The sequence below is a fragment of the Pseudomyrmex gracilis genome, unplaced genomic scaffold (genome assembly GCF_002006095.1).
Source record: "Pseudomyrmex gracilis isolate BER0280 unplaced genomic scaffold, ASM200609v1 scaffold_77, whole genome shotgun sequence".
NCBI lineage: Eukaryota > Metazoa > Arthropoda > Insecta > Hymenoptera > Formicidae > Pseudomyrmex > Pseudomyrmex gracilis.
Window position 1 is genome coordinate 276927 of NW_018020661.1, and position 15621 is coordinate 292547.

Sequence of the window (15621 nt, forward strand, 5' to 3'; positions counted from 1 at the left end):
AATTATCTCAATATTTTGATATTAATTATTGCTACTTTTATCGTCGATTAATTACTTACGTAGTCGCGGAAAATACAGAATTCGTTTTTAAATGCTTTCTCTCGATCATAATCGTTTATAATACAAAGAATCACTCGATATTGCATGCTTTCTCATATGTATATATACATCAGTGATATAGTGCATTCATTGCTATCGCGTGAACCAATCATTCAAGAGCAAAGTTAGGATTAACTTAGGATGATGATAGTAGAAAATGTGAAAGTTCAAAGTAGTTATCGCGTACACACATGCAAGTGTGTTTTTCACAACAATTTTCGAGCTTTGCAAATAATTCTCAGAATTCCAAAAGATAAATATTTATTAAATATATTATAGCTATAAGTATATGATATATTTAGTTCGAGAATTATACAAGATGTTTTTCAAAAAACACATACATAGATTATAGATATTATTTGGTTACTTCTAGAACGGAGCTATCTGACTCTTGACGTCATGCGAGCGAATAGCAAGCGATCGAATAGAGAAAGAAAGAAGTAGAAAGAAAAAGATACCGAGCGAGATATGCTTTCTCACAAACATCCCGTCACGTAGCCTTATTTTAGAATATAAATTAGAAAAGAATAATATGTTATATTAAAAGAAACTTTTAATGTATACATTTATTATATATTATATTTTAAAGAAACTTTTATGTTATATCTACATTTAACATTATAAATGTTAGAACTTTTTTTTTCTCAAACAGTAAGTGTAATAAAATTTTCCAATAGAACCTTGTGTTTTTCAAATAGGTAATAATACAATTTTGCTTTAATGAAAATTGAATTATCGAAGTATTCAATCGTAATAACTAGGACTTGACGCTCAGTAATTGTCTCCGATTAATTAACGGTAATGAAAAGCCGATATATTTTCATTGTATTTATTTATTCTCTATGTAGCTTAACTAATGTGTTTGACAATTTCATACATCTTGTATATAGTAGGTATTAAATTAAAGTAATCAATTTATGTAACTGGAAATTATATTGTACATTTTTATATTTGTATATTTAAATATATCATAAAAAACGCTATAATTTCTTTTGTCGGATTTTTCATTGATACGGAAAGTGCAAAAAGTTGAAGAGTATCTTAAAGACAAACATGTACAACATTGTATAAGTAAAATTTAATCATGTGATAAAAATAAGATATAGTAGAAAAGCCAAAAAGAGTATGTTGGAGACAAAATAAATATTTTTGAAAAGCTTTGACTTTATATTTGTAACGACTTTCCAGTTTTTCGATAAATTTAATCGCTGACAGTGAACTCTGCTGCACTTCGCCGATCTTTATCGACTGATGTCAATTTTTTTGTGCAGCCGCAACTGAATAGACATCGTCACGATGCGGTCGTTAGTTCACACACAACTATATGTTATGTTAGTAATATTTTCTTTAGTGCACATACGAGATAGCACAAGTGCACATATCCACGATAGACGGACTATCGACTCTAATAAAAAAAGTTTTCTTTTTCATTTTTGTTCTGACGGAGCAACGGTCATCGTGTTATCGGGCTTAAATTATCCGACTAACACTGGCAGCTGGTGCTTTGCTGAATCAATGACGAAAAGCATAAAATCGAGGCCATAATTTAAAAGAGAGTGAATAACATTGGACACACTAAAGAATTATTCTACACATTAAAAAAAATAAATTTCTCTTCTCTTTATCTTACTTTTATATTTGTCTTCGTACATATTCATGCCTTGCTTGTGTGTATTTTACATTTAAAACGACAATACGAACAATGGTATAAAAAAAAAATGTTTCTTTAACGCAAATTCCCCAAATCTCTCGTGTACCATTAATCTGCTCGCCCTTCCCACTAGTTTGAGGATTACGTTTTTCAGAAATTACGACACGGCCGCTCCTTCTCTCGTGACGGTAGGACTCGCATAAATTATAATAAATACAACGACGGATCGTAACTTGGATTCCTGTTGTTGATTTTTTTAATATGACAGACCGAATGTTATATGTATATATATATTCATTGTGGGATTACTTACAAGTCTTATATATGTACACATATATAGTTGCGGCTGCGAGATCAGCACTTATAGAGAGTTAATAATTCGTCGACGTTATGTGCAAAAGCGAATTGTAAATGTCTACCACTATTTTTTTAAAGAGAAACTAATCATTTAAGTTTACTACCAACAAGATAATTTTTAATGTATACCTAATAATTTAGAATTTGCGTTACTGTAAAATTCTAAAATTATATTTACATCTTTGTACATAATTAAAAATAAGATGAAAGTTTGACAAATGTGAAAATAAGCTTTTCTCTTTCTTTTTCTCTCGTTCTCACATCTTTTGTTTATAGTACCATATTGTTGTACAACTGAATGAATTTGGAACTCTGAAAATATCAAATTTTCTTAACAAAATATGAACGCTTGCTTTTGATTATAAAAACTTTAAAACAATATTGATATACAGGAGTAATCACAGGCTAACGAACACGATGCAATGTACTGTTTTCTTCATTATTCTTGGCTTTAACGGCAAAGTTTACGACTCCTATTGATACGCAACCATGTGTGCGCCTGAATATGCTCGAACGCATCGCGAATGCGCGATCTGCAAAAAGAGCTTCAGTTGACGTAAAACATTCATATAGCAGTTCCGCTTCGATCGTCACCTTTCGATTGACAAGTTACGTTTGCTTGAAAAATTGCACCGACACGTAATTACTTGCGCTCTGAATCGCCGAGTTGGATTATTGCAATATGAAAACATACACGCATCTTTATACAAAAAAGAGAATACGTTTTTGTCTTGATTATTACTAAAGAGTACCGCGCAAATAAATATAAGCTAAATGTTAATAGTAGTCGATATTCCATTGTTTGCTCTTTGTGAAAATATCTCCGAGAGAGCAAATTTTAATTGTTATTCCATATTATATTGCTATCAATATTTGCATTTGTTGTTACGTGTCAGATACATATCGTAGATGCTTTGTTATTTTATTAATAGTACCATTTGATTCAGTAACATGTGTCGAACAAATAACGTATCTTTCACCGCACATCAACGCATATGTAAATTGATCTTTGACCTTCTCCTCTTGAATTTCATGTGTGCAAAATAGAAAAAATCTATGCATATTTATTGTTAAAATATTTGCTAAACAAGATTGTGTATAACTCAGCCGCGTAATATTCTGTCGTACTCAAGGCTAGCTATTTGCAATATCCGAGTCTCTAGAGATTCGGTAGACGGATATCTCATTAAAAGTTATCGAGAAGTATAAGTTTTTCTGTGTCTGTGCAATTAAAAGGTTACGTTTCTGAGCAACATTTACGTTTCACGTCATTAGTAGCATCCTACTATCTATTATTTATTTTATATCTCCAAAAAAAAAAATTCTCTCTTATCTTTTCATCACTTGTGACAATAAAAAAGTGTCAAGCAAATATAGTTTAGTATGTTAGTAGTTTAAAGTATGTTTTTGTTACATGTATATATATTTATTTATAACAAAAGATATATTTTCTGTTTTTTTTTGTTTTTTTTGGCATAAAAAATGACACGCATTACATAATAATTTGTTACAATGCAGAAAAAGTAATTAGTATAATCAGTGAAAAATTATGATAGTTTTTCAGCCTTATTGTGCAATCTATCATTTTCTCGGCAACGAATATCAAACTCAATAATTATTTATTTGACGTACGACAAACCACCGTTAACATTTAACGAAACCTGGTTATAAATACATAAACTTAGAATCGATGCGTCGGAAATAAAACAAGATATATAAATAATGAAAATAAGAGACATTGACAGCGATATGTTAAAAAAATATTTTCTCTTCATTTTTCACACACAAAACTCGTTAGAAGCATGAGAATTGTTTATATTAACGATCTTTTGTATTACTGATTTCTGACAATTAAATGTCTTTTTTCTATTTTTAGCTTCGAAGAGAATTGCGGAGAAAATAATATAACTTTACAAAAAATATAATAATTCTTAATACATTTTTAATCTTATCAACTATTTTACTATTTAATCAAGTCAATTTTAAAGAAAAAATAAGGAAAATTAATTATTGCCTTTTGCGTTTTTTTAATAGTAAGGGTCAAGTTTGTGTATTCATTCATTCAAACGTTATTACGAAGGTGATATTAAAATAAGGATCATAAATATAGTTGATAAATTATAAAAATCCAAAGTTTAATAGAAAACGTAATTTTTTACGTACATACCTATACGTTTACGCTTTAATCTACAATGACAAACAGTGTAGCTAAGTTACATAGTGTAACTACTAATATCCATTATCTATCAAAATAAAAGAGATATTAATTGAGTGAAACTGACAATTAATGAAAACTGAGGCGCTGACATCGCGGACGCGGAGTCAAGGCAATTTGGGGTGGCCAATTTTGTACATGTCTTTCGGGGAAAATTCAGGTCGGTTAACGTCATCCGCAAATACTCCCACGAAAGTCGCAGTTACATTTACGAGAGCCCGAACGATCCCTAGCGAACGTAGGCAGGATCCTAGAACGTGCGTGGCCGAACAGTGATCAAAAGAACGAACGTGCGTCAGTTGATGACTACGTGGAAGAGATAGAAATGAAGTAGTTACGATTAGGCAAGCACGTTCAGACATCCGACCTTGAGGCTAAAACAGGTAGGGCTAGATTTTACAGGGATTGCGAATGTCGGATTCAGAATCCTTTCTGCTTAATTTTGCAGAATCTCTGCTTAATAAAGGAGTGAAGCTGTCGTCAATGATGAATTTGTGTTTGTGAAAACGGATAATTCAGAATCTCGCGCTGAGAAAATATTATCATCTTTTTCAAACGCGAAATGTTCTACATTACATATTTTGTGTTCTCCGCCGAATTGCAGAGGCTGAGAATATGCGCCGACACGACGATATCAGCGCGAATGGCGTCACATATGTAATACGTATGCGTGCAAATTATCGGATGAAGAATAGTGATCGCGCAAACGAGGATGGTGATACTCTACATCCGGTAGCACACCACCTCTTACCACTCTCTATCGCCATACAAAACGTCATACGAAGTCGCGGGGTGTGTAATCCGGGGATGCTTAGGACTGGCGGCAGCTTTAATCCGTTCATGGGCGCGTCGCACGGCCGAAGTGGAGGCGACGCTTGGCGAAGTGCGGAGAGACGCCAGCCGGGCGGCAGATAGGGTGAGAGCTACCCCATCTCTGAGGGAGTCGTGAAGAGAGGGGTTGCACCGGGAGAATGCGCGTTGTATTGAAGCGCGGGTCCTCGTCGCGCAGCGCGCGTGGGAGTTAGTTCTGGTGAGGGCGCCAGGCAGCTCACTCGCCCAAGTAACCCACCGTCCCAACCCTTCGATCCTCCACATCCCCCGACCTTCGACCAACAAAGCAACCATCCACGGCCGCAACCTCCTCACCATTCCGTCGTCGTGCTTTTCCCGTCAGTCGAAAGTCCAACCTGGTGAAAGAAAGGTGGCCGGACGACCGCAATAAATTTTTACGAGAAAATTTTATCAAACATCGCTAGTAGTACCGCGTCGACGACAACGTTCGCGAGGGTGCAAACAGCGGTGCAACCAGCTGAGGGTAGAGAGCGGGCGAACGGAGAGAGTACGCATCGCGGGAGACGATCGAGCGAGCGAGAGAAACCTAGACAGTACAAAAGAACGACGGACTTGTCGCTCAATAGAACAACACCGGCACGGCCGGTCGAGATCGTCGTCGGCGACGTCAGCACGAGAAGTCGGGCAGACGCGGGAAACAGCCTTTAACCTTTGAAATAGCGCCGCGCGCGATTATAGCCGAAGACCGGACATCATCGTGGAGTTAGAGACGAACAGAAAGAGAGGGTAAAAGAAGTGAGAGAAGAGGGAGGAAAGAGAGACAGAGAGACGCTGTAAGAGAGAAAAACATACGGAATCATTACAACCACCTGGAGAACTTCTCTCTCGAGTGCCTCTGATATCACGACTCCCGTATACCTTCGGTGTAATCCCAGATACACACACGCACACCCACGGGCGAGCAAGCGGGCGCGCGCGCGCCAGGTATCACACGCCCATATGAGCGGCTGTACGGAAGCGGAGCGCTCCGTGCGAAAATGTCAGTGAATGAATCGCGTCCCGCCGTGTGTGACCAGACAACGTTATACGTGGTATGATTGCACGGGGTGCTGTACATCGGGACGATTACATAGTCTTTACTCACTCTTGCAACATCGACAATTGGAAAGAGAAAACAGAAGAGGAAATGCACAACAATCATAGTCGAAAGTAGCGTCAGTCTGACAGCTGGACACTTACTGATAAAGACAAAAACATCGGAAAGATACGTCTTCTCTTCCCGGATCAAGAAAACAATAGAGAAACAGAAGCTGGAAAGAACGAGAAACAAAAGCAAATATAAAAGAGAAAGAAGCGGAAAGAAGAAAGAAAAGATCAAAATCAAAGAAAAGAAAGTGAGAAAGAAGAGAAAGGAGATAAAATAAGGAAAGGAGAGCGCGGAGCAACATCAGGGAACGACGAGCGGAGGGTTTCTTTGGAAAGAAGAAAGGTCGAGGCGGGAGATCGAAGGAAAGCTCGGGGGAAAAACGCAGGCACGGCAGAAAGACAGCGAGAGAAATCGAGAAGCAAGTATTATCACGTAATGCCCCGCGTGTATTTCACTGCACCTCCTATATCGATAAACCTCGCGTAATTTTTTGTATTATCTGTATTTTGGGCGTCTCTCACGCCGACATCCTCACTATATATAGTATATGTCGGTATGTACCTTTTTCTCTGCCTTTGTTCTATACTCTGTTGTACCTTTGTCGCAAAACACTCGCTCGTGTATTGCCTTCCCGCGTCTCGCACCGACAAACAATCGCGCACCGCTCTCTGCCACGGCAAGCCTTTGCTTTTTGAACGTTTTTCGGGGCACCTGTTGATATGACCGACCTACATACTACACTGCTATCCACATTATTATGTCACCCCAGCATCGTCATACGATCGAGTCATCGGATACGGCGCGCGGATTCGATACACAATTATTGTCACGCTTGGCGTGTCGATGCTGTTCGCGCGAGTAACATCGTATCTCGTTCGACGTTTCGGAACATCTACACAAAAAAACCATTTTTACTGGAATAACAAAATTAATTGTAACAATATTACCACATGGCCAATAAGGAGAATTTGCTAAGCCTATTGAATTTTTTGTTTTGACAACAAAACATTCAGTAGACTTAGCAAATTTTTCTTGCTGGTCATATAATAGCAAACCTGTTTTTTTTGTGTATTGTACGCGCGCGATTACGCAGCTTTCAGAACGACATTCTGAACGAATTCTTCTTGAATCATATCGAGATAAAGTTACTAAGTATTTCTTTATCTTCTTTCCTGTTCGACTATTTCTCAATTGTCACAGATAAACAGCGCAAAATTATACGTGATGATGATGATTAGAAATCATTTGATTATATCGCGCGGATGATGTTTTTTATAAAACAGTGCATTTTTTAATTTTATACGATAATTTTTGATAATTTTACTAGGTCGCATTTGTGAAAATTACCGCTAATAAATCGGATTTATAAGTCTATATTGAGATTAGATATTATATAAAAACATAATGGTATATATATAACAAGAAAATCTAAATCCCACGCACCGTTTGCAAATTTCGCGATGCAATGGTCTTTTATTGATACAAAACATTCAGCAGAATAGTAGTCTTAAGTCATTCTGCAGCGTGGCACGCGAAAATTACTTCTCATTGTCACGTGCCGTTCTTATCTCGTTGCGACATTACCTTGGATCATATAACTCGGACAACGCTCAGGGGCGCGGTTATTTACAAGCGAACGGACACACATCACGCGCCGCAGAGAAAAAAGAGAATTGTTTATGATCATTAGCGTTATGATTATTAATCGCGATCCGTTGCTCGCGTCGTGGTTTTACTCTATCTTTGTGGAGAAACGAACGATATGTATGTACATAATCGATACGTGAGCAGACTTAAGAGATAGGGATGGGACGGAGAAGAAGAATAGAAAGAAAGGGGTTAGGCAGAGCAGAGAGGGAGAACAGAAAGAGAAAGAGAGATGAAGATGTTAAGGTAAGCGGATAAGGAAACGACGCCGAAAGAACGAGGAGAGGGTCTCTCTCATTGAGAGAGCGATTGTGATAGCTTTCTCGGCGCACGAAAAATGATCGCGAGCGTTTCACATGGGTGGCACCACATCGATTGGTTTAAATGTTGTCCACACACCGAGCACCTTTCGCATCTATGAGCACCTGAGCACCACACCACGATGAGCACCTCTGATACCATCTCCAGCACCTCCGATACCACGTCGCAGCACTGTTGAATACCCTGAGAAAAAAGTAAATAAAAGAAAAGTAAAAACCACCACAAATCTTTTTGTGTTCCTGGCACTTACGGTTGTAGGCTGTATCGCACGTTTATTTTCTACTAACAACCTGCTTTCAGGACAGTCGGTACAGGACAGGTGTGCACTTTATCACGAAGGGAAAGCCAAGGTCGCGACTATGCTAACATGGACTGCCGAAAGTGAGGCGTATTGATTAGAAGGGGGCGAGCGCATAACGCAATCAAATGTCAAATCTGATACACCGTGCATTCAAGTCAACGACTTATCCTTAATAGAGACAGAAGAAGAAAAAGAAAAATTAATAAAAGACAGAGAGAAAGAGAAAGAGAGAGAGAGAGAGCGAGAGAGAAAACAAGATCTGTTGTCGAATTTTGCAACTTGAAAAATTGTCAACATAAACAAGTCTCCCGGTTGCCATTTATTAGAGACGTCACTGTCAATAAATGATTACATCGGTATTGCATTTTCTATGCAATAATTCATCACTGTGTTAAAAACAAATCGCCGCTTGTGATTTCTCATCAGGTTTACCTTCGATCTCCCTTTCATCGGTATCAATCAACTGCCCTGAAATATTTACTCACTTTGAACATACATACATACATACATATCTGCCTATACACAATTGACACATGCATACACACGCGCTATCCTCAGTTTCCTATTGTATCGCGAGTTCAAATAAAAAGTCGGCCTAAACTCAGAATCGCTACTGACGTGCCTTCAGACTGGCAGTGAGTAGAACGCAGAGTTGAAGAAGGTGAACAAATAAAAAAGAAACAAAAAACTTTGTTGTTGCTCTTCATGTAAGTCAATTATAACGCCCAGTTGTACAATCGTACGCGATAAAAAAGTGATTGTAGAAAAAACAGAAGAGAGAGAGAGAGAGAGAGAGAGAGAGAGAGAGAAGAAATATAAATATACATATACATATACATATATATATAAAGAAAGACTAGAAAGAAAAAAAAAACGGAGGAGATACCGATTTGAAAAACGGAGCATTAAATAATCAGCAAAATGGCGATTTGCGTGTTCTGGCTTCTAACTTATGTGGGACAAGGTCTAGATGTGGCAGTAGGCAATCGACCTACGATCGTACAGGTGCCAGTCGCACAGGGACTGGACTATCGCTACGGAAGTAGCGGCATCAAAAAGAGAAGTTTGGAAGTAGACGACCTGTTGCACGGCGGAATAACTCCTACCGACGGTCCTCATCGGAAGGATCTGTCCAGCTGGCTAGTCTTGAACGACGACTCAGATACGTGGTCGCCGCATATCACGGACATGTTGATCGAGGATATTATCCAAGAAGGGCAAGCGCTTCAGAAAGCATTCTTCTCTCTCACGCAGCCGACCGTGTCTCCCGCCGTGCTGAACCCCGCTGTGAATACCGCCATGCTCTATTCCGAGCACATGACGTCGCAGAAATCGCTGACGATCGCTGATCCTTTTGCGCGCGAGGACGAGGACGATATTTACCAGCGGCATCTCTATTATCACGATCGCGAGCCTCTCGTGAAGAAACGGCGTCTGGGCTGTAAACATCCGCGGGGTCCGCTCAGCCTGCCGATACCGGTGTGCGACGAGGCCAGCAGGAGAACTGCCATCGGCCTTCAAGAACCCAGACAATCTAATCACGATCTCTACGCGGAGCCAAGATATAACACCGCGGTCAACATGAAGACTGAAATCGCGCGCGCCGACAGCGGCATTTCTCCCTTTAATTTGCCTCCAAACAGTGGCTTCGCCCCTTGGGCTTTCATTTACGAGACTGTCAAGCTACCTGGAAACAAGCGGAGTCAGATAGTAATCGGACGGCGTTCGATCGATGGCCAGGGAGAATCTCCAGGACAACAGACTCAACCGTCCTCGATACCGTCGGCCGATTCGAGCTTCGCCTCACAAATCATGACGAAGAGGAACACCCGGGGAAGCATTCAATACGACATACCGCAAATTGGTAAAATTAATAACATTTTTCTTTACACCCTACGATCTTGTCTTGCATGCTTTCAAAATATTTGTATAAACATATTGACTCACAAAATTCAGTATACTCTTTAAACATTTATATTTTCTGATCTCCTTCTCTTTCGCTATATTTAGAAATTATAAGTACATAGACTTGTTTACATGTTTGTCCTATTTCGCGAATATTCGCAAAAAAGATATATAAAGAGTTGATTGCACAAACTTAGATGAGTTAAACAAGTTAAAATAAGCTCCTATAATTTTATTTTGAGAGTGTCGATACGTTATAATTAGCTTGAAATATTGTAATATCTATAAGTAGGGTATCTGATCTCTGACGTGTACATGAACATATTTTATTCACATATGGATACATTTTAACTTTAATGAGATAAACCTGATTTTTTACGCAATTTTCTTGCAAAACATTAGGCACAATATAAATTTTATTTTTTAGATAAATAACTAAATATTTAATATATCAAATAAAGGATAAAAACAGTAAAAAGAATAAGTGTTACAAAAGGATTTAATCTTTTTAAATTTCTATTTATTTTTTCTTATTATTTATTGATATTTTTTAATTAATATTAAAAGATCTGAATATACATGTATACATATAAGGATACAATTTAAAAAATAAATTAAACTTGCTTTTTAATTGCGTTTTAAGAAATATATAATTGTTTAGAAAAATTAATTTTATCGTGGTATTTAAATTTTAATATCTCAATATAATCAAAGTTTCCATATAAACGCATTTTTCACATTACTCAATTTATTTTTATTCATGGAAAAATCATAATGCTATTAAATGAAATTTTAGCCACCCAACTGTGCTATAATGTGAATACAATGTTATGAGTTATTCAAATAAAAAGATATATAAAACCCTAATAAAAACGTCATGTGCAAAAATATAGACAAAGAGCTTCTGCAAATAAAGAAAAGCAACGTCGTCGCACGAGAGAAAGAGAAAGAGTGGCCGTTGTCCCTCCCAAATTTATTGATCTAAGAGAACGTCGACGGCAAATTTCTCTTTATCTCCGCAACAAGAGAATGACAAGAAAGATCATAAAAACGTAATAAAAATCAACAAAGCGTTGTATCATTACGCACTGATCTGATTATGATATACAACTCGGTAGGTTAGTTCTGTTATAGAAAATGATGTCAAGTGTGGTCTAGTATCACATCAAACAATCGCAGTAAGTTGCTTTCAAAATTCATCCGCGCTGACCCGTATCTTGATATTGCGTATACATTGAGTTTACTTGTTTAAGTTTTGTCCCACGCTTTGAATAGATCTTTACATTAAGTGCTGTAACACGAAGAATTAGAGTAATCACATTTAGCACCAAATGCGCAATGAGCGCATGTACAGGCTTTTGAAATGCATCACCATGCTGGATAAACAACACAAAGATTCCGGCAACTAGATTTTAACGTGTCCTGATATACTGTTGTATGTGCAAAAATACGTGCCATTGAGAGAACGAGGCGGTACTCAGATTTAATATAGTACAACTGTCAATTGACATTGATTAAATTTACATTAATTTATCTCAATATACATTATCATCAAGTGGAATATTCGAATAAACATTTTGCGCGCACACACATGTAATAGTATAAAAACACTTGTTTAGTGTTTGTTTTTTTTTAATACACTTGTGTGTGTGTGTGTGTGTGATGTGTGTATCAGAGAAACTAGAAAAATATTTCTTTAATGAGAGAAACAAGAGATAACATATCAATAACAACCGGAGAATACTAGTGATACACGATTTCATTAAGATCTAAATAATCTTAGATGTGGAGAGATAATATTCGTTATATCTTATCGCACAACCAACATGTTTTTATCGAATAATACTTCCAACTTAGTCGAGATATAGGATAACGGTTATTTACGTTTTTCTTCTTCAATTTTACATCTGGCGCGTATATTTTGTAAATATTTTGTTTTGCTTTTTCTATTTTTAAAATATTTTCTTTATATTTGCACGATTCTTTCTATAGTCTTTCCAGAAACAAATTCTAGTAATCTTATTTATAGAATGTCCAGTCTCCGACGATGGGATGGACAGATTCGCTTGTCCAACTGCAGATAGAATGGGCAGATATCATTGTATTGATGATCATGTTCTGTGTGACGGATTTATAGACTGTCCCATGGGCGAGGATGAAGACAGACAACACTGTATGTTCTACAAAACCGTAAGTATAAAATTATATTTCTTATTTACGCTTCGTGTAGAATAAGTTTCAATACATGTTTGATAAAATGTTGCTAAATATTACTGAACAAAGAGACGAAAATATATACTTGTTAATTGTTTCAAAGTATATTATTTATCATTTCTTTCTCTCTCTCTCTTTCTCTCTTTGTGTGTATATACATGTGTTTGGTCAGAATATAATTTTAAAGTTAGTACTTTCACAAATCTCTACTTCAAATTGCAATTACAATACGAATATTTGTATCTATAAATAAGTAATAAAAACTAAATAAAACAAAAATAAATAATTAACCTTTTGGATAGTCACATATACAAGTTGCGTTCCGTAGTAAATTAACTTAGACAAAACGTTTTGAGAAAAACTTTTACAGTTTTATGTGCTGATTAATGCTAAGATACTATATATGTAACATTTTCTGCTCCATGTAAAACTTTGCGCTGAACTTTTGAGTCGACTTTCGTTATAAAGTTCAAAAGAAAATGGAAGCGTATATTTGTGTCAAACGTGGGTGTAATATCGAAAGTCAGTTTTCTACTTAACTGCCGAGTAGTATTTTTCGGGACTATTAAACACAGAAAATAGGGAAAAAATACATACGTACAATTTTTTTCATAATTTAGACTCCATCTGCTCTTACGTACAAGTGAGAAGAGACGTGTGGCGGTAAATTTACATTATTCCAGCTTTCTTTTATCCATGCTTCCTCGTCAAGAGAATATATGCTATCAGCGACAGAATAAAGGTAGAGGCCACAGTAAACTAATATTGTTGACATCATATCAGATATACAAAATGAAAGGAAGATATACGATGTTTACTTTTATAGGGGAAAAATGTGCGTGCTCTATATACACTACACAATATTTTAAAATTATTTCGAGTAAAGTATCGGAATAAACAGATTAAATGGAGAAAATATTAACTAAATATTGAATACCAAATTGTAATTTGTGCATCAGATAAACTGTGCAAAGATAAATTTTATGTGAAAAGAAAGAAAGAAAAAGAGAGAGAGAGAGAGAAAGAGTGAGAGAGAGAAAGAGAGAGAAATCGTATATTTTTCAGTGCAAAATAATCTGAACTTAACAGAAATGACTGTGATTTTTCGCCAACTCAAAATCGACCTTTCATTATTCACAATGTTAAAGCATCCAGTAATTAAAGTATCAATTTATGGATAACAAACTTTCTACGAGCAAAATTTGATAAAAGTACACAGAGAAAAACAAAATTGTGCGCGCATGTTTCAATTAATTTTAAATAAAAGAATTGCAATTTGAATTTTGTGATTACAAGAATGCAAAATGCCATAGGTGAAAGAGTTACAAAGTTGCGATAAATTACGAGTTTTCCCGATATTCTTGCTAAAAAGTAATTTGCAATTCTTTCTTAAAGTATCTCTCTCTCTGTTTCTCTTCTTTCACACATAAAGTTTTGACTTATTTAGTCCTACGCACAGAATGTCTTTGTCTAATCAAGACTTAGGTCGATATTCATAGTCCGATCTTATATTTAATATCATCTTAAATTTATCATAAGATGCTTTATATGGCGTTTCATTGGAACATCTGAGAATAAAGTTACGACAATCTTAAATAAGATTCGAATACTCATTCATCATATAAACTGTTTAAAGTCATTAAATAGAAATAACATAGAAGAAGAAGAGGAATATATAAGCCATTACGTGTGGATTTAATGTCCATACGTATCGTTTCCTTCTTCTGTAAACACCGTGAGTCGGCAAATAATATAATTACATTCTAATGTGTTTCAGACAAAAACGCATTTGAACATATTAGCAGACGCCATACTCCGTTGGGCAAGAGGACGCTAATTCTCTCTTTGTTGATGACCCTCCAAATCTGTATATAAAATCACAAGTCTGATATATATGTATATATATATATGTGTGTGTGTGTATATATATATATATATATATATATATATATATATACACACATATATATATATATATGTGTATATATATGTATGTATGTATGTATGTATGTATCTACACATATGTCTACTTCTTTATATATTCATCGATATCTTTCTCTCTACATTATAATCTATATTTTCCGGGAACTGTTTTTTCTATATGTTTGGCGCATAGAGACGTTCATATTAAAATCAAACTCAGGGGAACGTTAAGATGAACCGTCTCTCCCTCTTATATTCTCTTTTTCTCTATCTCCTGTTCCCTCCCTCTCTTCTTTCTTCTCTTTCCGTCCTTTTCTTCCTCTCTCTTTCCCAAAGAGCGATTACAGCCACTCGACTTAATCTCCGAGGAGACACGGCGTGGTTCTAACTACTACACTAAAAAATCGGTTAGCAAGGTCTATCGTAAACCAAAATATCCTCATCACATAAAGTACAAATTACAAGAGTCGAACTTTAGGATGTTAAATAAAGTTCGTAAGAGTTATGGCATTTTAGTGCCGCTGTGTGTACAGCGCACAAGATTACCCAGATTTCAGAATTCTAAGCATCTACCGAGCTATACCACAGATGATATATTGCGATTTCATAATGAGCGATTTCCGCGAGATCGTATTTAACTCTTTAACGACTTTATTTTGGTACAATAAAGTAATTTTGAAGACTGAGAACTATTTACTTCATTCCCAGAGAGTTAAACTTCGATGCGGCTTTGCCGTCGCGCCGATAGAAACACGAACGATCGTATCGTTTGACAAGGATTACACATGTGTACCTAGAGACTTCCTCCTAGAGTACTTCCTAAGAAGATTGTAAAAAATATGTACTCGCATTTAATCAAACCGCTCCGCGTGACGTTGACGCAAACATAAAGCAAGCGTAATAAAATCAACGTCGATCCGGTATCGCGTACCGTCACGAAGAGATAAATTTCCTTTCGCCTTTGTGCACGCTCTATGTTGTTGTCGACATCTCTAGATATAAATTATTTCGAATTTATGGAAAAAATTGTTCGAATAAAACGAAACAAA

At 36.3% G+C, this 15621-nt stretch overlaps 1 protein-coding gene across 2 annotated transcripts; it reads left to right on the forward strand.

Annotated features, from left to right (window-relative positions):
- Nucleotides 1–5368: 5368 nt before the first annotated feature.
- On the forward strand, nucleotides 5369–14557 carry LOC109854984. 2 transcript variants are annotated; one of them, XR_002250254.1, is made up of 4 exons: nucleotides 5369–10394; nucleotides 12465–12625; nucleotides 13270–13391; nucleotides 14427–14510. XR_002250254.1 is itself a non-coding variant. In XM_020428690.1 (4 exons), exons 2-4 carry the CDS (start codon nucleotides 9452–9454, stop codon nucleotides 14484–14486), a joined length of 1164 nt encoding a protein of 387 aa, XP_020284279.1. In that variant the 5' UTR covers nucleotides 5369–8423; nucleotides 8530–9451; the 3' UTR covers nucleotides 14487–14557. The 2 variants fall into 2 exon arrangements, 1 of the variants encoding a protein (XP_020284279.1); XM_020428690.1 differs by lacking the exon at nucleotides 13270–13391 and having other exon boundaries at nucleotides 5369–8423; nucleotides 8530–10394; nucleotides 14427–14557.
- The last annotated feature ends 1064 nt before the right edge of the window (nucleotides 14558–15621 follow it).

Coding starts and splice junctions, on each gene's coding strand:
- LOC109854984 (XM_020428690.1), top strand. CDS start 9,452: ATGGCGATTTGCGTGTTCTGGCTTCTAACTTATGTGGGACAAGGTCTA. Junction 10,395..12,464: donor ATACGACATACCGCAAATTG/GTAAAATTAATA, acceptor TCTTATTTATAG/AATGTCCAGTCTCCGACGAT. Junction 12,626..14,426: donor ACTGTATGTTCTACAAAACC/GTAAGTATAAAA, acceptor AATGTGTTTCAG/ACAAAAACGCATTTGAACAT.